The following is a 25826-nucleotide window of genomic DNA, read 5'->3' as shown; positions in this document are numbered from 1 at the left end:
AGAGAGAGCAGCAATCATGGAAGGGTGGTGGAAGAGGTGGAAAGGGGGTCCATTCACCTTGTGCCATGTGGCATAGACCACCAACTTTAATGGTGGCAACTCCTTTTAGTGCCCACACACTAATGTGTGTTTACATGGTCAAAAGGGTGCCCAACCTATGTAGCTCATGCCTAACATGTCCCTAGAGTAGGGCTCGCAATAGGGTCACAACGTATGACAAATAATCCTAAAAAGAAATTAAATTCGTATAAGTATAACATTGATGATGAGCCAGTGTGTCACATGGCACCTCAGTGCATGGGTGCATGTGACATTATGATTGAACACAGGCTCTATTCAATTCTGAACATGGGAAATCTTGTGTGGTATATTATACATTGAGCACATGATAGGTATGTAGAGGACTTCTCTTACATAGTTGCTTTGTCTCACATGAATGGATGTGCGTAAGGTGGGAGAGTTCGTACAACTTGTTACCCAATCATGAGTTGTTCTTTTGTGAAGGGGGTGATGAGGTGTGGATGAAAAATTTATGAAACTTGTTTCCACAAAGTGAGCTAGTGCTTGCCAACAACCAATGTAGGGTGCCATTTGGTATGATAGCTAAGTTGTGATGTGGATCCATGCTAGGGTTGTTCGGGTAGAACTTGTTGCACTATGAGGAGACTTACTCGCCGCAAAAGGCGGGCCTTAGCAGAGATACAGGAGCTAGAGATCTTCCATTTCTTCATGAGTAGAGATAGCCCTATCTCATGGCGGCACTTCAGAGAGCCCTGGACACCGACACCCATTCCAAACCCACAAACATGGCACACATATGCAGAGGGCCTATACCACGCCCCACAGCAGCCACCTATACCTCAGCCACAGGAGCCTTGACCTACCACAGCTAGCTTCTTTACCCACTCGATGGTAAAGGAAGCTATCCGCTGCCTACAGCATGGACGAGCCGCCGACCATATGGGCCTACAGGGTGAGCATCTCATATATGCAGTAGATTCTTTGGCTTCTTTTCTTGCACGACGATGCACACCATTGTGCCGATCCACAAAATAGGGGATATGTAAACCGGCCTTGACGGGCGGTGAAACAAACACTCGCACATAAAACACTTCAACACCATTGAGGACCTAGAAAAGGAAAACAAACAGGGGGGGCTAGAGTGCTCCTACAAATAGTACACGGACACCGATTGGCCCCAAATCGCAGTGGCGCCCCTTGCGGTATTTCTTTAATTGATTTTAAGAGCTTTGATTACAATATAAGGCTGGTAATTCAGTCGTCATAGTAGAACTCCTGAAGCCTGCAAAGAACCTGCATCATGGCTTTTTGTCCACTCGGCATCCACAAACAAAATCCAGCTATTTTTCACATCGAAAGACTCTCACACATTGAGTCTGCATACAGAAGCTTTCTCCCATGATCAAGGCTGCCACAACCATCCATAGCCTCTCACACTATGAATAGCATCACACCCTGACACATCCAGTGCTTTTGCATCACAACACAGACTCCCAAACTGTCTCTCAAAAGAGAACTCGTATCACAGCACAGCATACCATACAGTTGACACACCTGTACCAACCCTCTCTACCTTCCAAGGGTACTATCCATCTCTGTCATGGATTCCCTGTCCCCTGTCCAATCAGTAGCAAGGCTGTACCAAACATGTGTCCATTCCTGTACCCTCTGCCTGCATGTGACCTATCTCCTGGAGAAACCCAAAAACATTATTTCCTTGAGAAACCTACGACCTGTTTCCACATGAAACCCTTAGGCCAGTTTCCCTTTGAAACTTCTGTCCTGTTTCCATACATCTAGTTATCTGTTCCCTCATGAAACATCTGGCAACATAGAGATGCCCATAACTGTAGGTCCCACTGTTCCTTTCTAGCAGGAAGAAAACAATCTGCTCCATGAGCACACAGCCATGCGAGCTTGCATCACTCCCATGCCAAGAAACATAACCAAATGACCTTGTACTTGCAGCCAAAAACCCAAGCACATAGCTGAATTTGCAGCCAAACAAAAACAGCCCATAAACTGTCCCAAAAGAGTCCCGAACCAAAGCATAGAGAAGCTAAAAGTTCCATCAGTTGAACGCCATCGACATGATGTCTATGTTCATGAAAAAACCAGCCCCTCGTTCACCTTAATGTCCTGAGAAACCAGCCCCTGTCTACTTTTCAGCATAGGAAGAGAGAGAGAAAGAGAGAAAGAGAAAGCGGTACTGGCTGTCCCCACATGTACGCCCTTGTTTCTCCTGCAGTCCCCTCTTTCCAAGAGAGCATCTCATGCCCTGATTACCTGCGCAGCTTTTCACTAGGAAGGGGGAGAGTCCCACGCTCAGATCAGCCACTGCCCAACTGTCCTCTCTTCCACGCTGCCGACTTGTACCTGCAGTTCATGCCTGTGTCCAACTCTGCCTGTATGGACAGCAGCGCAGCCAGCCAGCCAATCTGCAGTCCAGTCCACTTGTTGGCATGGGAAAGAGAGAGGGCACACCCAGTTCTGTGCGCCTGTAGTCCTGCAGCCGCCTGCAAGAAACGCAGCCCTGCAGCCCCTGCCTGTATGCGCCTCTTTTTCAGAAAACTCTCCACGCACAGCAGCCCGTATGCGCCTGTTTTCTGTCCTGTCCGTACAATCGTACAGACCTGCATGGATACTCCTGTGCGCAGCCAGCATGCAGTCCACCTACTCCCCCATGAAAAGCACATGCGCCTCTTCAAGAGATAGGCGCCCCTTTTGCCTGGCAGCCCCTCTTTTTCCCAAAAAGCACAAGTGGCCCCAAAATAGCATAAGGGCCACGTTTTTCTTTAATGAAGGGCTTTTTAATAATTTCAAAGGTTTTTAAACCTTTGTCCCCTCCAAAATCCTTTGTCCCCATGGGTTATGAGAGACTTTAATCACTTGGTCCCCTTCACACTTGGGGTTATCCACACATGGGCTCCCATTTTCACTCCCACCTGATGCCATTCACACTGTCCACCATGTCCCCGTGCACACCTGCATCTTGTTCAGAGAAAAACACAGGGTCGTGACAGGATATGCTTGATCCGAGCAACTACAGGACGGTTAGGGTTGGCCACGTGTTGGCCAAACTCTATGGTGCAGTGTTGGAGCAAGAGCTTAGCTTATATGCTGAGCGAGCAGGTTTACGCTCATCAGGGCAGGCAGGCTTCAGGAGAGCTTTCTCTACCACTGACCATGTATTCACTTTGAGATGTATGATTGATCAGGCCAGAATGAGGAAGAGAAAGCTCTATTGCTGCTTTGTGGATTTCCGCAAGGCATTTGACACAGTACCACGAGAGAGGCTCTTTCAGCGCCTGCAGTCTCTTGGCATACCAATAGATATTACATGGGGCATCTATGCATTATATGAGCATTTTTTTGGGCGAGGCAGATGCCTAGGAGGTATGCCCGAGACTATTGCTAGCACCATTGGTGTGAAGCAAGGATGCCGACTTTCCCCCACGCTATTTGGGTTATACATTGATGAGGTGGCTGACTTCATTACACGGGGAGGCGGAGATGGAGTTGATCTAGCAGGTACCTCAGTACATATTATGCTTTATGCTGATGATATTGTATTAGTGTCTGAGTCTCCAGGAGGTCTACAGCAGCATCTACATGCACTCAATATGATTTCTGCACACAGAGTGGTCTTACTATGAACCTTGGGAAAACCAAGGTTATGGTCTTTCATACATGGAGACAGGTCATACATGTACCTAGGGGTTACCTTCTCTGCAGTAGCCAAGCGCTTCACCATGGGTTCAGCAGAGCCAGAGCCAGATTGACACGGCGATATGCAGCATTGGCTATGCTAGAGAGACAATGCCACCAGGCGCATTTTTAAGAGCCCCGGACGAAGGGGTGGCTATTTGACACATTAGTCACACCGGCACTGATGTATGGAGCAGCGGTATGGGCGCCAGGACTTGCTACCCATTGGTGGACACAGATAGAGAGACCACAGGTCCTCATGATGGCACGCATGATACTTAACAAACCGTCAGTACCTCATGACATTATCCGAGCGGAGTTTGCTGCGCCTCCTATGATGGTAGAGGCCATATTCCAGACTATATGCCTGCTAGACAGATTCAGAGAGATGCCACAGGACAGATTGTCATACAGAGCTTTTGAGGCATCTAGACAGCTGGCTGAGGCAGGAGACAGAGGATCATGGTATGCACAGGTCACACATTGGTTCTCATAGCATGGCCTAGACATGGATCATCTACCACCATTCCAGTATGACAGAGATGCACCACATATCCGTCTCTCTCATAGTGAGAGGAACAGAGTATTGAGACAGCACCTATGGCAGCTCTATACACGAGAGACATGGATATCACCTACACAGCCTCTTCCACCGAAGATGCTATACTACAGAGATCACTTCATGAGTATCACTGATGATGGATTTATAGAGAGGCCTAGATAGATTGAGGGCTTTTTACCACATGGCTCCCGAGTAGCTATTGGTCAGCTTAGAGTCTCATCACAACGATTGGAGATCGAGACTAGCAGAGCAGCACAGATCCCCTGAGAGAAGAGGGTATGCAGATTGTGCAGAGAGGAGGTGGAGAGTGAGAAGGAGAGGGTATGCAGATGCAGAGCATATACAGCCATGAGAGAGAGAGATCCCATTTTATTCAGAGAGCCACATTCCCTACGCCAGATCTTTGAGGCAGCAGACCAGCGCATACTAGGGAGATTCATTCTAGACATACAGCGTCACAGAGAGACATCATTACAGGCTCAGACAGCTCCAGAGGGGGGACGACAGACTCAGATTACCAAGCACATGTCTCTGGGCATGGCTCTGATGGGTCTGGCAGGGGCGGCTACCTTGGTGCTGTGTACAGGGATGTTGCATACTCGCCCCAAATCTCTGTGGAGGTAATGGCTGGTGATGGTGAATGCTCATAGAATAGTCTCCATGCCTTGCCTGAGTCCTGACTCATAAATAACCGATACAAATCCCTCTCTAACTGAGCAAGATAAGCCCTCTTCTTCCGTCGCACTAGGCGCCGGAAGGTAATCCGTGACTGTCTGTGAGTGGTAGAATGAGACTGGGCTGAGCCATAACATAGTCCACTGTACTAGCACCATGCCGATGTGGAAAACTAGTGAAACCGCCCGCTGTCGGGTATGTCTGTAGGCCATTCAGGATGGCCAATCCATGTGCAGTCCCCATGTCTATCAAATACCGCCCATACTCAGTGTGTTCCTCATCTTGTGATAGTCCAGATAGGCCCATATCCCTAACATCAAGCTCCCTCAGGTATCATAAAATACTGTCTGGTTATGGGCGGTCCTCGCATTGAAGTCCCCCAAGAGAATGATGTCACCATCCTTGGAGAACTCCCAAATGTCATCATCCAAAATAGAAAAGGCGGACTGCCTGCTAGGTGATGCATACACTGATGTACTAGGAGCAAAATAGCATATAGCAATGTAGAGATATCTGCTCATCTCTGCCCTCAGTCTAACCCACATGTACCTAGCCTGCTCATCTCTGCGGACTATATGTATCAGTGGCTGCAGCTCCTCTCTAAACAATACTGCCACTCCTCTTGGGCCCCGTCCTCTATGCTTTGAACGAGTCTCCTGTCTACAAGCTGTCTCCCATCGGTATCCACTAACATGTGGCATGGACTATCCAGGAGCCTGATGCGTCTCATAGTAGAAGATGATGTCCCTCCCAGAGAGAGAAAGAAAGAAAGAAAGATTTTATTAATGTCTTGCAAAAGACCGAACTCGGCCTATGAGACAAATCGGTGTACCTGTATGGGGTAACCTCTATCATCCCAACAAAATGAAAAAGTATTGAACTAAAAAGCTGAATATGGGTGTGCAATAAGTACAATGAGTGGTGAAGGGGATGGAGCTCTACTACTAGGAGAATGCAAAGCTATATGCATGGAGTATACAATCATGATATGCAACCTAGCTAGCTCCATCCTGTACCATACAGGGGGTATAAAATGGTATACATCAATGAAGGGGGTGTCCACAGCTCCCTGAAGAACATGCCTGGGTGTGCTCTGAAGCGAGCCAGTCGCTCCGCACCCTCTCTGTGAAACTGAGCTCTGATCTCTGTCATCTCTCTCTGGTATAGGCGTGGTGTCCGAAAGCCAGGTGTCCTCTGTCTCCTGCGGGCTCTGAGTGTCTCTGCTCTCTGGAGAGTAATTCCCTGCCGTGTAGGGGCTGGGAGTGGGATGGATCTCTGAAAAAATGTAGTAATGTGTGTCTGTCGTCCCCCCTCTGGAGCTGTCTGAGCTTGTAATGATGTCTCTCTGTGGCGCTGTATGTCTAGAATGAATCTCCCCATTATGCGCTGGTCTGCTGCCTCAAAGATCTGGCGTAGGGAATGTGGCTCTCTCAATAAAATGGGATCTCTCTCTCTGATGGCTGTATATGCTCTGCATCTGCATACATAATGCTCCTCACTCTCCACCTCCTCTCTGCACAATCTGCATACCCCAGGGGCTACCGGACAATAGCGAGAGAGAGAGAGAGAGAGAGAGAGAGAGAGAGAGAGAGAGAGAGAGAGAGAGAGAGAGAGAGAGAGGCGAAATGAACAGCAGAGAAGGCGTAGAGAGAGGGCGGGTGGGGACCGGACAGTAGCGAGAGAGAGAGGCGGGAGAGAGGCAAACAGTGAAGCGAAGAGAGAGAGAGGGCGGGTGGGGAAAGGGGGCGAAGAGAGAGAGGGCGAAGCGATTAGCAGAGAAGGCGCAGAGAGAGAAGTGAAGAGAGAGAGGGCGGGTGGGGACCGGACAGTAGCGAGAGAGAGAGGCGGAAGAGAGGCGAACAGTGAAGCCTTGAAAGCTCTTATACAAGCACCAAGGTGAAGCTGCCGTGAAGGGATCCTAGGCCAAGCCCCAAACGGCTACAACAAACGGGTTAAAAAAACGGGCAATTTTTTTTTTTAACAGGTTTGTTTGCAGTTGCACCGCACCGTACAGTATGGTACAAAACGTACGTTTCGTTTCGTACGTCAGCAGCGAAACGCTAGTCAGGCAAAAAATGTTTCGGCGTTGTTTCATTCCGGTTGTTTCCGTTCGTACCGTACTTTACGTGCGGTTGCTGCAGTACGCGTCCTGCAGACAACCATGCCTCCAAATTTGGGCGAAACGCCAACTTTTGTAGAGGTTTTGAATTTGTTTCGAAACGTTTTGGGGTAGAAACGTTTCACACGTTTCATTACTTCAAAACGCGTTTTTTTGTGACTATGTTCTAGAGCGAGATGTTGGATGACCTTGGTAAGGCCAAAGGTTAAGATTTTCCATGCTAAACGGAGATTTACTTGAAGAAAATATTTTTACATAGAATATATTCTTGAGAGCGGTATTTTTGACAGAGGGAATTGCCACATGGATACAAGATATGCAATGTGAAGGTGCCTTGGTACTAATAAATTGCTTAGGATTTAAGTAGGAGAGGAGAGAACTACATGCTTTATAATGTGATATGCACAATCATCATCAATCGATATTTTCTCCATTTGATAGGATAATGTGTTGGGTTTGGTTTTGCAGATGAGTGGCATTAGCTTTGGGTCTTTGGATGATGTCCCAGGTGGAGCAGGGAACAACTTCTTGAAAACATTGCGAAACGCTTTGGATTTTGATTTTGACAATGATGAGGAAGGTTTGCTCCTTGTAGTGAAAAGTCAACTTTATGTAGGGCAATTCTGTGAACAAGATAATCAGATTGCATGGTTCAACTTATCTTTTTAATGCATGGTTATTGTAAGTTGAATAGGGATCTTAAACATGTAGTACAACCATATGTTGGAACAAGTGAATAAGGAAAAATATTCTTTGTTTGTTTGAGGCTGAAGTTGGGGAGAAAGTTGATGATAATTTATGCATCCTTATGCTGGTTCCCCAAGAACCTGATCATAGTCATGGACCACTTTTGGATTCCCCTTGGCATTGTTTCACTTCCGCCCATTTTTTTTGGTTGCTATAAAAGTCCTTGCATACATACCTATATATACATACATACATATGTACGTACCAACATACATACACATGGTTGAATGCATGCATGTACGCATACACAAGGGCACGCATGTACACACACTTATGCATGTATATTTATGTACATACATGAATATTTATGTACATACATGAATACATATGTTTATATGTAATGCTACATGCGAACATGCACTAACTCCAAGGGCACTTTTGTCCTAGGGTTTTTTTCCCCTTGGACATTTGGTGTGAAAGGACACCTAGACTAGGTTTTATTTTTATCACTTGTACTTGTCACTTATCACTATTGTGTGAATATACATGCAAGTACTTCTCCCTATCTCTCTCTCTCTCAATCAATTTGTTTCCTCTGTGTGTGTGTGAGAAATGAAATGAAATGTTATATTAACATCTTCAAAAGGCCAAAGTGACCTATGAGACCAAAGTTACAACCATGTGACATGTGATACACTGTTTGGAAAAGAAAAGAAAGAACTGAAGGTAAGTATCTAGCCCTACAATACATCAGTAGGGAGCATCCGGAAGCAGCAACTAGGGAGAGTGGGAAGCTAATGCTACTAGTCAAAATGGGGTACATGAGTACATGGATACATGAATACATGAATATGGGGGAGTACAAAAGTGACAGTGAGTACAATAGTATACAGCTGGAGTGGTAATCATCCTAGGAGCTCTAGCATGGGTCTCTGCCGGATGGCCTGGATATCTGCCATAGTGAGATGCCTGGTCGGACGAGCCCAATGCCTCGCAATTATGCTCTGAATCCTCCGGTGTAGGCACCGTCTCCGGTGTGAGGATCCACGAGTCCTCGGGCGTTTGGATCTGCCCAACTAGATAGCTCTCTCAACTAGAGTCCCACGGGGTGCCCACTGCTGGGCTGTTGGTTGTGTGTCCTCCCGGGTAGTCCCTCTAAAGAAGTCAGTAATTTGTCTCTGTGTGGACTCCCTGCCAGTCGGGCGTCTGCTCTTGATAATGGACTCTCTGAGAGTGCGGATCTCCAGGAGATAAAAACCCAAGCATCGCTGATCACAATAGTCCATGACTCTAGTGAGTGGTCCAAATCCCTCTCTGAAAAGGCAATGGTAGCGCCCTCGAATCTCATAATATGCTGTGCAGCGAGCGACAGATGTAGTGCTCCTCCGTCTCTGGCTCTAACCAACAAATCTGACAAATCCTGTCCCCTGGAGGTATGCCTCTAAATCTGCCTGTCTCTATCTCTAAGTGATGTGAAGAGGGTAAACTGATTCTTACTCCGTAGAGCCAATAAAGGTGCGGATTTGCCCAATGGCGCACCTCAATCCATGAGAAAGATGGGTATCCATGTAGCTCGGTCTAAGTATAAAGCCATCCTGAGTGGTGCGGAGAAGATGGTCTCTATAGAAAGCCATCTTTGTCCCCAACTCCTGTGAGGGCTCTAGCCATGTCTTCCTAGTGTCTAACTGAATGAGGTCCTGTCTGATGACTACTAATCTCAGAATGTGTCAAGGTGAGAGAGGGTGCCTCCAGAGAGTACTGGAAGGGTGGAAGTCTGTCTAAACTAAACCCATGGAGCTCAAACCAGGATGCTATCTGCGCATACCAACATGAAGTGTCTCCCTCCATGGCTAGCTGATGAGAGGTCTCTAAAGCAAGTCGTGCATACCGGTGTCGGGGAAGCTCCCAGGTGCTATGAATGAAGGACACTGATCTGGCAAGAGCCTCGACTACGATCGGTGTTGCTCCCATCTCGGCTCTAATAATCTCATGGGGTACCGAGGCCTTAGCCCGAATCATCCCGGAGATCATGGACACAAGTGGTCTCTCCATCGATCTCCATCTATCGTATGTGCGTCCTGATGGACTGTGACGATCTAGGCTAGGCTTCCAGATCTGTACTCCATATAGCATAGCCGATGTGACCAGCGTGTCAAAAAGCCACAGCTTAGTGCGTGGCTCCTGAAACTGTACCTGTGAGCACATCCTCTCTAGACCTCCTAGTGCTGCATATCCTCTAGTCAATCTGGCCTCTACTGCCCCCCTCATGGAAAATGTGGGCCCAATGAACACCACTCCAAGATATGTGTATGAGTCAACATACTCCACTGTCTCCTGCCCATATGTGAAAGTAGGCGCTGATCTCCAGACCCACTGTGCTGTAGTGTTAAACAAGAGAGAGAGAGAAAGAAAGATATATTAAGTGTCTACTAAAGACCCAATGGGCCTATGAGACCAAAGTGATACAATAATGTCCATGGCATATCTCATCATGGAATGGAAAATAAAACAGAAAGAAAACATAAACATAGCCATCTCACTAGGGTGATACAAAACTGTCCATGGAAACTCATCATGGAATACTTAGAACACAGAAACATGAGAGAGTAGCATCAGCTCCGAGTAGATGGTATACCACTCTCCAAAATATCAAGCATGGGGCTAATGAGTATGGCGGAGAGGTCGGCCTCAGCTATGTCACGTGGAAAGGTAGCTCGATGGCGGTGTATCATGTCCTGGATTTGGAGCTGATGACGTGATCGTGGCCGACGGGGAAACCGAGGGCGTCGGGCACGCTGGAGTGCAGAGGCTCGGTCCGAGGTAACTTCTCTCGGGCGAGGTAGGTCTGGAGTGTTTCTACTTATTTTAGGGTTTTTGCTCAATCTGACCAAACCTTTCATGTAAGGTACACAACAGCACACCCCGAATCTGCTTGTGGAGTCAAAATCAGCAAACCCTAATTTCAAAATTGTGGGATGTGCTCGTATAGCTTTACGACCAAACCTTTTTTTCTTGTTTGCTCCCCTGTGTACATCACCTCTGCAAAATTTGAACCTGTTTGGAGGTGATCATACAGTGTTGATGTGGCATTTTGTACCTGCCCACACAAAATTGAAGGTGTGAAAGTTACCACAATTAAGTTTTCTGATTTGGGTGTGTTCTTGAGCTTCCCAACATTGGCTGTTTACACACAACACTATTCCGGTGTCGACAAATTACATCTGTAAAGGCAAAATCGAGGCTTTTCCCACTCCTTCCTTAAATTTCTTACTGCATATTTGGGGTGCATACAGGATATTTGTGCCTCTTGTCAATTCCTGTGAGTTGTGCATTTTGCAAAATGGCGTAGAATGCAACATATGTATTTGTTGTTTTGTCCCAAGAAGACAAACTTAATGGGAGCAATTACTCCTTGTGGAGTTCTATGGTCAGGAACTTGCTGGTTGCCAAGGGTCTTTGGGGGTATGTCAATGGTGATGAGCCCCGTCTTGCTGACATTGCACCTGCCACTCTTGATAGAGGTGCTTGGCAAGTTCCAGCACACCTGCTCCTGCCACTTAGGAACATAGAAGATGGGATGCACGTGATGTCCAAGACAATCTTTGATCTCTTTGTCTTTCAAGAGGTGAATTATTCCACACGTTTGGTTATGCAAGACTTCACAATGTGCATGTATTGGAAACTATGTATCAGGCAAAAAATGAGGCAGAGGTAGTCTATCTCAAGAAAGAACTTGAGAACGTGCATATGCATGAAGGTCACAGTATGGCCAATCATCTTTTGAAGATTCAAGATCTTCGGGAGCAGCTAATTAATTTTTTTTTTTTCAAGAAAGAGACCTCTATTAAGTATGAAAAAGGCATACAACAATCACATCTATAAGCCGGAAAAGAATAGAATCACCCCAATATGTAAGGTGATTTCAACCACTAAAGCATCATTATGCCATGAGAGACCTATGGGACTAGAGAAAAACAAAATGCCATCTTGCATAAATATAATGCGCTTTGCCTGCGTAGAATGAGAGGACCCCTGAATACGAGCCCAAGTAGCCATAAGAGTATGGATGATATCACCCCATATAGTACTAATGCACTGAGACCCAAAAATCTAGACACCTATTATCAGTCAAAAGCTGATTCTGGACAAGCATCAATCAAAGCAAAGAGTAATGTAGATCAGCCCAAGAAAAAGAGCAAGTGTCACTATTGTAAAAAGCCAGGGCACTAGATTAGTGAGTGCAAGAAGAGACAGACCAAGGAGAAGAAGAAATAATCTGGTTTGGCTGTGGACTCTTCTCAGTCTTCTGCAAGCAAAGTTGATGATTCAACTCATTTTGTGCAAGATGATTGGGGTTTTTTTGGTATGTAGCTATGATGCTTTACAGGATCATGTGTCTTATTGGTGAGAAAGAGCCCATATTGTTTTTTGATAGCGGTGCCTCCAGACATATCACCTCTAAGAGGGATTTGTTTGTCAGATTAAGGGCTGCCCCAGATGGAAAAATGGTCACATTGTTAACCTTTAGGGTTACATAGGCCTAAGCTAAACGAAGGAGAATAGAAGATCTCCATGGTGCGTGCAAGAAAGAGAGAGATGTGATTGATTGAAAGTAAGAGAACAGATGATTGCACGGTACAATGATTTGCTTGTTTTGATATATTAAAAGATCACTAAGTACAATGCTTTATAAAGCCTTAGAAGCTCTCCCGGATGACATCACTGCTTATGTCAAGCAAGTATAATATCTAGATATCATTTAAATCACTCATAGGGAGTGTTCACACACAAGAGACGCCAAACCCCAAAAATCCCCCCTTTTAGGGTGGTGCTATGAGGAATAGCCTTCATACTTAAGGTGATTTGGGCTCACTAGCACCACGTGATGCAAAAGATCACAATGGCCATACCTGACATGATTATTGATTAACAGATCACGGTCAAGCCTACAAATGGAGCTTAACTATGACTACACATAAGATTCTACGGCTTCTAGAACTATCCCCCCTACTCAAAATAGGGATAAAATAGGAATGGAGCCTATTATAAAATAAGGTGTTACAAACATATAAGAGGGAAAACACACAGAGTCCTCTATTACCAAAAAACAATATACATGGGGAGGATGTACTTCCGAGAGAAGTCATCCAAGGAAGAAAGCTAAAAACAGTAGAAGACGACTCCAAACTATGGGATGTCAATAGCCTCCAGCTATCGACAATCATGGTGAAGATTGGCACGAAAGAAAGCATAAGAATCCTCAAAACATAGCATGATTACGAGTCTTCCAACAAATAGTCCAAAGTGTCCAATATCTCATCCAAATGATGAAAGTGTCAAATCCAACCATACAAAATGGCAGAACACCAAAAATCCAGAAGGGTTCTCCTGCTTTGAACGATGGAAAACGTCCTCGGAGGTTGTGAGTCAGTTCTTGCAAGAATTTTTTGGACTCCGTGCAATGCCAAAGAAGATGAGGTTCATATTCTGCTTGTCATCCACATCTACAACATCTATCATTGGAGATATGTCGTCTTGCCAGAAAAGCAAAAACTGAAAGTATTGCCACAAGACATCTCCATAAGAATAGATGCTGATTGAGAGGCAGCTTACAACTCCAAATCGTTTGAAGTCTTTGTTTCCACCATTTAGTAGTCTTATGCAAACCATAAGGCATCAGCATGAGGCTGAATCCAGGGTGAAGGAAGCAACACTTTGTACACATTACTTGCCGAAAGTACATTCAATCGAAAAGTGCTGGTATGACCAACGAGTTGCCAATCATGAAGTCTAAATTGATCATCCAAGGGTGGGATGGGTTCAAAAGGCGGCAACAACATAGTAATAGTTTTCCACACTTGTCTGCTGGTATGACCAACGAGTTGCCAATCATGAAGTCTAAATTGATCATCCAAGGGTGGGATGGGTTCAAAAGGCGGCAACAACATAGTAATAGTTTTCCACACTTGTCTGTGATGCAAATCCAAGTTGTGTTTCAAATAGGCTCGTGGGAAAGTCATCACAAATCCATTATCCATGACAACATCCGCCATAGTGGTAACTCCAATAGAGGCCAAAAAGCATTCCTTTCGTGGTTCCTGTAGTGCAAGTGGTTGAGGAAACACCGAAGATCAATGGATGCTTTCCAATTGAAAAGAATTCCCAGTCAGTACATCTCTTCCATGCCAACGGACAGAACACAAAGCTAATTTAGAATCACTAAGAAGAGAAGATGCATAAGGGCATCCCGAAATTTTTCCTTCAAATTTACTAATCACTGCTTCCCATTGAGAAATGTGCCAATCGCCGTAAGCCTTAGTTTTGATAGAAGCGCACATGCCTGCAAGCATTATGGCCCATGGTTGCTGAAGTTGAAAGAAAGTGGGAATCATGGTGGCTTTTCTTGCCAAAAGATGATAATGCAGATAAAGTATATTTAATCCATCATGCATTTTAGGAGTGCGGACCGAAGATCATCTCAAAAGACGTAGCGCTCTTATATGATGCTTGGTTCTCCACAACAATTCCAAGGCATCAGACATAAAAGAATCAATATTAGTTTTACGAAAGATCAACGGCAAATAAAACTGTACATGGACCATAATGATTGATTGAACAATTCTGAGACGCACATGTAAAGGCCATGTAGAGAGCTTCCAATATGCGAGCTTGGCCTTCAATTTGTTCAATACCCAAAGAAAAGCATCCTGCTTACTACTTAGACATATGCCATGCCAGTGGATATCCGAGATGTCTAACGAGGTGGTCTGTTGGAACAATTTGCCCTGACCATAGCAGTGCATGCTAGTCACGAGAAGTCAATAGAAGCAATTTGGACTTAGAAAAGTTGATATGAAGTCCAGCTGCTTTACCAAACAATTCCAAAGTTTTCATGATGCACTTTAGATCATTTGGATCATTTTGAGGCATGAACAAAGAATCATCTGCATAGGCTTAAGCAAACCATTGGGTAATCGCAAACCATGTAGTTGCCTCTGTGCAGTTTAAAGATCCATATACATCAAAAGTGAATGCGTAGCAATTGCATAGAGCAATGCACTAAGAGGGCATCTTGAGGCACATATTTTTCCAAAGTCCACTTTGATGAAAGATCATGACCAAAAACACACTGGGTAGTACTATCTCTATATAACCAAAAAATAGCTTGTTGCATTTTACAACCAAAGCCCATTGTAGGCATGACCTCAGCTATGTAATCCCATTGAATTGTGTCAAAAGTTTTAGCTACATCCACGTGCATTACAAGAACGTCGTGAGAAGTATAGTTGGCATATTCCATCCCTAGATAGACATTAGCAATATTGTCCATAATTTGTCTTTTGGGGACAACCATATTGTTGTGAATGCAAATGATGGAAAAGGAGACCACCAATATGATTTGCAAGCATTTTAGTTGCCAATTTATAGATAAGTGGCATCAACGTGATTCGTCTCCAATCATCAAAGGATTGTCCCAATGCTTTTTTAGCTACCAAAGTCACAAGGTCTTCTTTCCAAGAATCAGGCATATATCTTGTTTCCCTTGCATCATTAATCATCTTCAAAATCAGAAGTTTAAGCTTATCCCAAAAAGCAACAAAGAATTCATCCCAACCAAGTGACTTCCGACGTCCCAATACCATATAATGCGTTTGTCAGCTCTTCCTCAGTGAAGGGGAGATCATGTCTCAAAGCAAATTCATTATCAACAATGGAGTGCACACAATTTAAGAATTTTTTTCGAGCATCAAGGACATCGGAATCCACACCACATGAACTCTGAAATATGTGCTGATAATGATTGACACATTCAGTTGTTGCAAGCTTCATTTTTGTGGATGTCCATGTGCCATCTAATTTCTTAACACACACTATTTCATGTTTCTGCCTGTCATGACCCTGTGAAATTGGTACAGCATAAGTGTGAGCATGGTGGTTGGTGAGCAAGATAAAAATTTTAAGATTCATACTTGGGTGGCCGGACAAAAAGGTAACATGTGTGGACAACCCCCAAGTGTGAAGGGGGACCAAGGGATTAAAGTTTTTAAGGTTCATAACCTTGGGTGGCCCCTAGGTAAGTTTTAAAATCCTTAAGTGGCCCCTAGAAAGGTTTTAATAACTTTATGGGCCTTAAGATATTTATGGGAGGGGGCTACTCCACTTTTGGAGTACACGCCTCCCTCTCTCTCTCTCTATCTCTTGCTTTTGGGAAAAGGAGGGTAGTCGGGCAAGAGCTACATGCATGGAGTTTTCTTCTCTCTTGGTGGACTGCAGAATTACGCTGAGGCTCTTTAATCCTTGAGGAGGCTGGTGGGCAGCGCTGATTACAGGCCTAGAAACTGTAGGCATATGCTCACTTATGGTAGTGCTATGTGTGAACAGGGCTTAACCAAGGGCACTTTTTCCCATGTGGTTTTTTCCCTTGGATATCAAGTGTGAAAGGACACACTACCTATAATTTTTTGTACTTCTATATTATATGGATGTGGCACACATGCAAGAGTTGACTTGCATTTTGTGGATACCACACTTTTGGCTCTCTCTCTCTCTCTCTCTCTCTCTCTCTCTCTCTCTCTCTCTCTCTCATTTCTGTGTGTGAGCTTCTCTATCCTGCACCTAACCCTAACGTGCAGGTTTATGTGTGTGAGTGTGTGAGTCCAACACCAACAATTGGTATCAGAGCTGGGAGCTGGCCTTGGAATTCAGCCCCTGGAAAAGTTGCAGCAAATTGTGAGTTTCCGTCCAAGCCTGCGAAATTCCATCGCTGCTGCTTCTGTCCGCCAGTTCCGGCCGGCGGCTCCGTCGTTGCTGCTTCTGTCCGCCAGTTCCGGCCACCAACAGCCGGCGGCACTAGTGGGGAGCCTACCGCCGCCGCTCAGCCCGCGGGCAGCACCTCCCTCTCCAGGCGGCGACGATAGTGCACCCAGAACCGCCTCCCACCCGTCGTCGTCCGTCGCTGCTCCGTTGCGGCCGCCCAGAGTCGCCGCCGTCACTGCTCCCGTCCGGCCGCCCAGAGCCGCCGCCGTCACTGCTCCCTTCCAGCCGCCCAGCAGACGGTTTTCGCCTCCAACACCCAGACATCCGCACGTGCCCAGAAGACGACTCTGAACTGCCTGTCTGACACCATCCGGCCTCCAAATCGGTCACGCTGTCTATATGTGCTGAGTACCTGCGTCGGCCAACTCGCGTGTGCCCTCTGCACGCCTGGACTTGCTCCACGTCCGTGTACTGCCAGTTCGCGTGTGCCCTCTCCATGTTCCTGTACCTGGCCGACTGACGCCAGGCCCATTCTGTACTATGCCATCCACTCACTAGCCTGCAGGTACTTTTATTTCAGAATAAATTAAAAAAAATAAAATAAAAAGCTTGCAGGCATTCTGGTGCAGGTTCAGCAATCTTTTGGGGTTTGCCAAAGGAGGGTTGTGGAGGTTGAGCAATCTTTTGGGGTTTGCCAAAGGTTACCCTCCGCCAGAAAAATTGAAGGTGCTGCCATTCAATTTGTTTGGTTTGGAATTTGGGGGTTTTCCAAATTGAGGTCAAAATCAGCAAATTGAGCCTCTTTCAGTTGCAAAAATTTGGGGCTTCTGTGGAAATTGGCCAATTAAAAGCACATTGAATTCAAATTGGAGCATGTAATTGGGCATTACAGCTGTGATTTGTCGCGTATGTATACACATTGTGTGTAATTGGACAATTTGGTGCAGGTTTACACTTGCTTTGGTTTGCAGGCATACATTTGCACAGGACATTTGGTTGCCTGGCAGTGCACATTGGTGCTTGGTTTGCTTGCAGGTATATTTTGTTGACATGGCACAGAATGCTACAGATGTATTTGGTGTGCTCACCCAGGAGGACAAGTTGGATGGATCTAACTACTCCCTCTGGAGTTTCATGATCCGTAATTTGCTGGTAGCCAAAGGGCTTTGGGGCATCGTGTGTGGTGATGACACACGCCCACTTACCATACAGCTAGCCACGCCTCAAAGGGGAGGTGCTCAAAGAGCTCACGATGTAGAACCTGCTTCCACACAAGAGCAGAAGAGATGGGACTCTAGAGATGCACAGGCCATGTCATTGATAGCTCTTTCAGTGAAAAGGACTATTATTCCGCACATTCGTTCTTGCAAGACATCGAAGCTTGCATGGGACACATTGGAAGCAATGTATCAGGTACGCAACGAGGCAAGAGTTGCCTACTTGAAGAGGCAATTGGATCTTCTTTCTATGGATGAGGGTGACTCCATGGCAGATCATCTCACCAAAGTGAAAGATTTGCAGGAACAATTGCTCAACATTGATGAGGTTATCCTAGATAGTAAGATGGCCACCAACACTCTTCATTCTTTACCACCTTCCTACTTGGGCTTTCACACCTCTCTCAACCTCTCAATGAGAGGAAGTGGTGATCCCGTCACTTTTGAAGAGTTGGTGGATTTACTCTTGCAGGAGAAGCAAAGAAGAGCAAACTTATCGAGCAACCGTGGTGGAGACAAGGCATTTACAGCTAAGGATAAGGGTAAAGCAAAGAGCTTTAAGCATGGGGGACAACAGTCTAGCAAGGCTGGTCATGGACAGCCCTCTTTTGGTGGTGAAAAGTCTGACAAAGGGGATGCAAACAAGCCCAAAAAGAAGGGCAAATGTCACTACTGCAATAAGCCTGGACACTACATCAGTGAATGTAGGAAGCGGATTGCAAAAGAGAAAAGGAAAGAAGCAGGCAATGCAGTAGCAGACTCTTCTAATGACAAAGCACTGCAATCAGCTAATGTAATCCAGGAAGAGTACACTTTTTTGGTCACATGCACTAGTGGCACACCAAGTGCTTCAGACAATGATATATCTTGCATTGCATCTGACAGACAGAATGCATCATGGTATTTTGATAGTGGTGCTTCGAGCCACATCACTTCATGTAAAGATGTATTTCAGGACTTGGTTTATGCTTCAAATGGCCGCACTGTATCTTGTGCAGATCATACCACATATCCAGTAAAGGGAATTGGCAATGTCATACTTATTGCAGCCAATGGTACCAATATTTGTATGAAAAATGTATTGTATGTTCCAGGGATAAAGAAAAATCTGCTCTCCGTCTCAGCCATAAATGACCAAGGTTTAAAGGTTGAATTTGAAGATGGGAAGTGTTTGGTAAAAGACCCATCAAAGGGTTATGAAATAGTCACTTCTGGAACACGATACAAAGGCTTATATAAGCTGGACAGCTATGACAAGCGTACTTATGATGCAAATACAGTGGCTACCCACACTCCCGCTATGCATGATGCAGAGCTATGGCATGCTCGTTTTGGGCATGTAAATTTTCGGAGTTTGATGCTTTTGCAGAAGCAACATATGGTTGATAATATGCCGCCTCTTGAGTCTCCACCAAGACATGTATGTGAGGGGTGTATTTTGGGAAAGATGCAACGAAAACCATTCCCCAAAGATGGAGCTGTTAGAGCTAAAAGTAAATTACAGCTCATACATAGTGATGTATGTGGTCCAAATCCGACACCATCCATAGGGTGGCATCTTTACTTCGTCACATTCATTGATGACTACTCCAGGTTTGCTTGGGCTTACCCCTTGAAAGCGAAAGCAGATGTGTTTACATGCTTTTGACACTTTGTAGCAATGGCTGAAAATATGTGGATGTAAAGTCCAAACACTCCGCTCAGATAGAGGTGGAGAATACATGTCAAATGCATTCAAGGGTTATATGCTTCAAAAGGGCATCAAACACCAATGTACTGTGCCTTATACACCGCAGCAAAATGGTGTAGCTGAAAGGAAAAATAGATCTCTCATGGAGATGGCAAGATGCATGGTGAAAGCACAAAAGTTGCCTCACAAATTTTGGATGGAAGCTATAATGTGTGCAACTCATGTGTTGAACAGGTGTCCAACAAAAGCTTTTAAAACCATAACACCATTTGAGGCTTGGTATAGCCGAAAGCCAACAGTGAATTATATGCGTACATTTGGTTGTTTGGCATATGCACATGTGCCAGAACAACTCCGAACAAAGCTAGATGACAGCAATGAAATGCATTTTTGTAGGCTACAGCAATGAAGGCAAAGGATACCGTCTTTATAATCCAACTACACGAAGGATTTTTGTCAGTAGAGATGTGGTATTTGCTGAAAATTCAGAACAGCCCATGTACAGCTTGTATAAAAGAAATGATACAGGCATACAGGACATGTTTGATGGACTATTACCCATTGCAATTAGGGGGGATTCAGATCAGCCAGCCCCTACACAAGAAAATCCTCATGTAGAACATGTGGAACAGCCAACCATTCAGCCCCTTCTATGGAAGAAGTGGAAGATCTTGTCAGGGAAGAGCAAACAGCCATAGACACAGCCAAGTCAGTGCCAAGATGGTTGCTGAAAACTTTGCAAGAAAGCAAACTTGCAGCTCCACTCATAGGTAGAACAAGGGCTAGTTCCAGCCCTACTTTGAATATACATCGTGGGGAGTCTGCATTAGCAAGGGGTGGTCTCTTTGATTCAGAAGAGCCTTCTTCTTATGAAGAAGCACATGAGAATGAGCATTGGTTGCAAGCTATGCAAGCTGAAATTTCTTCTATCATGAAGAACAATACATGGGATCTTGTGGAATTGCCTAAAGGCAAGCATGTCATTGGAACAAAGTGGGTGTATGTCACCATTTGGCCACCCGAATGGTTCACTCTTGCTTTCACACTATGTACATATTGGATTGGTGTCCATGGCTTATGGAATGTGCCTATGCATGTGATTGACACGTGTCATGCTGTATAGTTGGATATGATATTCCGCTGGAACTTGATGTTATCATGCCCGGAAACGCCCGGAGGACTTGGCTTTCCGCTGGGACTTGTGCCTTTGTGTACATGCCCGGAAACGCCCGGAGGACTTGGCTTTCCGCTGGGACTTGTGCCTTTGTGTACATGCCCGGAAACGCCCGGAGGATTGGCTTTCCTCTGGGTTTGGTATCGCATATACTTGCCTGGAAACGCCTGGTCTTATATGGTTTCATGAACGGAAATTGCTCATGCCAATGCTGCATTGCATAGCATCTTTATGTACTTGCCTGCAAATGAAATTGCATGCTGTTTTCATGCTTGCATGACCTATGTGTAGTTCCGGGCTAGGGGACGCCCGGCCGTGAACCGTGCGTGTGAAACTGTCTGTTGACATGGTTGTGTGGTATGTGAACAGGTGGTAAGTATTACCCAATCTAGGCTCAAATAGCCCTTAGGACTTAGCCAATATTTATAAGTGAGTGCGTTTTCATTTCATTAAAGTTTGGGCGTCCAAAAGTCACTTATAAATTATGACCGCTTCCAAGTTCACACTCACTGAAGTCCCGAGGCGGACAAGACTCAATGTCCAGGACCTGATCCTCCCTTTTTACTCATAAATGGGCATCTCCCCATGTCCCTTCACCTGATTGGACCCCAATTCACTTACTTATTAAGAGAAATTCGTGTTTTCTTTTCATGAGGATTTTTGGAGGCTAAAAACTCTGTTTTTCCACCATTTCTCTCCATTTCCAAGCTCTCCATAGCCATACCCAACTTGCTAGGGTGTTTTCCAAGCTTCCAAGAGTGTTTCCAAGTGCTAATCACTCTCCTACTCACTCCCAATGACTGAAATTCAGCAAAACAGCTCTCATTTTTGCTGTAATTTCTAGTCTTTTTGCTGAAAACCCTAATTTCAGCCTTCCTTTCTCAAATTGAACCATAGGGGAAGCTTTCTGAGGGTTCCCTTCATCCTCTTGAAGACTTTTGTCGCGAAAGATTGCGGCAAATCGAAGATATCAACACTTCTAAAGCTTCCAATGCGAAGGCTTTTGCTTGCAACAACTTCTATGAAGACTGGTAAGCTAATTGGACAATGTGTTGTCATTACTTACTCAGTAGAAGGGCAGGACTCCTTGTTTAGCCGCCCTGTGTAGTATTTCTCTTGTCCTATGTGCTCTTGAAGATGTTGCTACCTTGCTTGGTAGAACATAGAGCCAATGGTAGAGAATATGGGCACTGAAGTCGGGCCGGGCATCAAGGCAGCTCCTTGGTGATCTACATCGACATACCATTGTTTTCTAAATGCTGAATTTCATATGCATTGGCATGGAGGATTTGGCAATGGATGCCCGTGAAGCTATGTATTGAATTTCTCCAATAGTAATACAATTTACTCAAGGGAGGGGTCGGCCGTTCCGGCTCATTGTGTGTCTCTTGTCAATTCAGCAATTTACTTCTTGTATATGAGCAAGTGTCCTTCAAATCTTAGTGTATTTAAGTGTATTGATTAGCATTGTGTTCAACCAAGTTACATTGGTATCAGAGCATACGGTTCTCTTTCACTTCTATCGTGAGAGACGATCACCGTGAACACTAGCTATCTCTACACTTAGAACATTATGGACAGCCATACAATGAATGTTGGAGATGCTAATACAAGAGGCAGGGACAATGAAATGCATGCCTCAAGTGCTTTACAGGATGAGCAAACTCATGTGGTGCACAATAGGGAACAAGAATATGTGGGACAGCCGTCCCGTGGCAAAGAGAAGATGCAAGAAGAAGAGTCCATAGTTTTGAGGGCTGAACTTACTCGTATGCAGGCTCTTCTCCATGCATAACAAGAAGAATTGAATCTCTATCGCCGCGAGGATCCATTGGTACATGATCGTTTGAAGGCCAAGAAAGCTGAATCTTATATGGATCATGCAATGGCAATGATTGCTCAAGAGTTGCACATGCAACCGAGGGATGCAGCACGTGCATACTTGGCTCGTACCGAGGATGCCTATGCAGAAAAGGCAACTGTCCGACATGTCTTGGGATCCCCACTAGTGCCCGAACAAGAACTTATGTCTAAGAGGATAAATCTCCATGCTATGGGAGAGGAACAATCAGTGACTTCACGCCATGCAGGAATACCTCATGTAGCCCGTCAAGGATACAATGTTTATGGCAGTGGTCAAAATGTATGTCAAATGCCATTGCCGGCTGAAAATGTACATGCACAACACATGCAACATGGGCTGCAATTTTCTGTTGGTGCAGGTATTCCGCGTATCTCTCATGCCACTCATGCCTTCGAGTGTGCTCGTGAGGGAGAAGTTATGGCTGAAAATGTATCAATGCATGTTGAGGGGCCAGCCATGCCTCATGCTTTTCAAGGCACATGTATCTATGCCTTAGAATGTCACCATTTGGCCACCCGAATGGTTCACTCTTGCTTTCACACTATGTACATATTGGATCGGTGTCCATGGCTTATGGAATGTGCCTATGCATGTGATTGACACGTGTCATGCTGTATAGTTGGATATGATATTCCTTGGATATGATATTCCGCTGGGACTTGATGTTATCATGCCCGGAATATCTGGAGGACTTGGCCTTCCGCTGGGACTTGTGCCTTTGTGTACATGCCCGGAAACGCCTGGAGGACTTGGCTTTCCGCTGGGACTTGTGCCTTTGTGTACATGCCCGGAAACGCCCGGAGGATTGGCTTTCCACTGGGTCTGGTATCGCATATACTTGCCTGGAAACGCCTGGTCTTATATGGTTTCATGAACGGAAATTGCTCATGCCAATGCTGCATTGCATAGCATCTTTATGTGCTTGCCTGCAAATGAAATTGCATGCTGTTTTCATGCTTGCATGACCTATGTGTAGTTCCGGGCTAGGGGACGCCCGGCCGTGAACCGTGCGTGTGAAACTGTCTGCTGACATGGTTGTGTGGTATGTGAACAGGTGGTAAGTATTACCCAATCTAGGCTCAAATAGCCCTTAGGACTTAGCCAATATTTATAAGTGCGTGCGTTTTCATTTCATTAAAGTTTGGGCGCCCAAAAGTCAGTTATAAATTATGACCGCTTTCAAGTTCACACTCACTGAAGTCCCGAGGCGGACAAGACTCAATGTCCAAGACCTGATCCTCCCTTTTTACTCATAAATGGGCATCTCCCCATGTCCCTTCACCTGATTGGACCCCAATTCACTTACTTATTAAGAGAAATTCGTGTTTTCTCTTCATGAGGATTTTTGGAGGTTGAAAACTCTGTTTTTCCACCATTTCTCTCCATTTCCAAGCTCTCCATAGCCATACCCAACTTGCTAGGGTGTTTTCCAAGCTTCCAAGAGTGTTTCCAAGTGCTAATCACTCTCCTACTCACTCCCAATGACTGAAATTCAGCAAAACAGCTCTCATTTTTGCTGTAATTTCTAGTCTTTTTGCTGAAAACCCTAATTTCAGCCTTCCTTTCTCAAATTGAACCATAGGGGAAGCTTTCTGAGGGTTCCCTTCATCCTCTTGAAGACTTTTGTCGCGAAAGATTGCGGCAAATCGAAGATATCAACACTTCTAAAGCTTCCAACGCGAAGGCTTCCGCTTGCAACAACTTCTATGAAGACTGGTAAGCTAATTGGACAATGTGTTGTCATTACTTACTCAGTAGAAGGGCAGGACTCCTTGTTTAGCCGCCCTGTGTAGTATTTCTCTTGTCCTATGTGCTCTTGAAGATGTTGCTACCTTGCTTGGTAGAACATAGAGCCAATGGTAGAGAATATGGGCACTGAAGTCGGGCCGGGCATCAAGGCAGCTCCTTGGTGATCTACATCGACATACCATTGTTTTCTAAATGCTGAATTTCATATGCATTGGCATGGAGGATTTGGCAATGGATGCCCGTGAAGCTATGTATTGAATTTCTCCAATAGTAATACAATTTACTCAAGGGAGGGGTCGGCCGTTCCGGCTCATTGTGTGTCTCTTGTCAATTCAGCAATTTACTTCTTGTATATGAGCAAGTGTCCTTCAAATCTTAGTGTATTTAAGTGTATTGATTAGCATTGTGTTCAACCAAGTTACAGTGTACAAAGTCAAAAGAAAGTCTGATGGTACTATTGACAGGTACAAAGTAAGACTTGTGGCTAAAGGCTACTCCCAGAAAAAGGGAATAGATTATGAAGAGACTTTTGCTCCTACTTCGAGAATGACCACAATAAGATCAGTGATTGCATTGGCTGCACATAAAGGATGGATAGTGCATCAATTGGACATCAAAACTACATTCTTAAATGGGGATTTACAGGAGGAAGTATATGTAAATCAGCCCATTGGTTTTGTAGTTCCTGGTGAGGAACATAAAGTATGCAGGTTACACAAAGCATTGTATGGGTTAAAGCAAGCTCCAAGAGCTTGGTATGATAAGATACACGCTCATCTAACCAGCCAAGGTTATGTGAATAGTCCAGCTGAAAGCACATTGTATGTGAAGAAAACCGATGCCAATATTCTCATAGTCATCTTGTATGTAGATGACATGCTCATTACAGCTACTAGCAAAGCACAAATTTCAGACTTCAAAGCTGATTTGAAAGCTGAATTTGATATGTCAGATTCGGGGCCTTTACACTACTATCTCGGCATACAGTTTATGCATACAGATGATGGCATTGTTATGCAGCAAACTAAGTACATAAAAAGTTTGCTAAAAAGGTTTCACATGGATGAATGTAAGCCCATTTCTACTCCGGTAGAACCAGGTGTACGGCTTACTATGCATGATATTGGAGAGCCTTTTGAGGCCGGCATTTACAGCCAAGCAGTGGGATGCCTCATTTACTTGTGTAACACGAGGCGAGACATATCTTTTGGGGTGTCTTTGTTGAGCAAATTCATGCACAGCCCAGGCACAAAGCATTGGCAAGCAGTCAAACGCATTTTTTGTTATCTTAAGAGTACCCTGGATCTTGGTTTGTTCTATCCCAGGGGGGGCAGCTTGCAGCTTTATGTATACAGTGATTCAGATTGGGTTGGTGATTATGATACCAGGCAATCCACCAGTGGGAATTGTTTTTTTCTTGGCAGTTCATGCATATCTTGGTTGAGTAAAAAGCAACCCACTGTTGCCACATCTACTTGTGAGGCTGAGTACAGGACAGTCTTCACAGCTACAGTAGATTGTGTATGGTTGAGGAGACTATTGGTTGATCTTCGTGAGTGTCAGTAGACACCCACCACCATTCTCACTAATAGCCAGAGTGCTA

The 25826-nt window shown here is 45.0% G+C and overlaps 1 protein-coding gene across 3 annotated transcripts in view; it reads left to right on the top strand.

Moving 5' to 3' along the window:
• The window catches only part of LPA3 (Low PSII Accumulation 3), a 147666-nt gene that overhangs the window by 2320 nt on the left and 119520 nt on the right, over nucleotides 1-25826 (top strand). For all 3 annotated transcript variants that reach the window (XM_086812805.1, XM_086812803.1, XM_086812804.1), the window contains exon 6: nucleotides 7554-7665. In XM_086812805.1, the coding sequence (XP_086668931.1) occupies nucleotides 7554-7665 (112 nt within the window). The remainder of the gene's footprint in view (nucleotides 1-7553; nucleotides 7666-25826) is intronic.

Source organism: Cibotium barometz, chromosome 18, assembly GCF_041138505.1.
Source record: "Cibotium barometz isolate CiBa-2024 chromosome 18, ASM4113850v1, whole genome shotgun sequence".
In the NCBI taxonomy this organism is placed as follows: Eukaryota; Viridiplantae; Streptophyta; class Polypodiopsida; order Cyatheales; family Cibotiaceae; genus Cibotium; species Cibotium barometz.
Note: the sequence above shows the minus strand (reverse complement) of the source record. Positions and strands in the feature narration are given on the sequence as shown.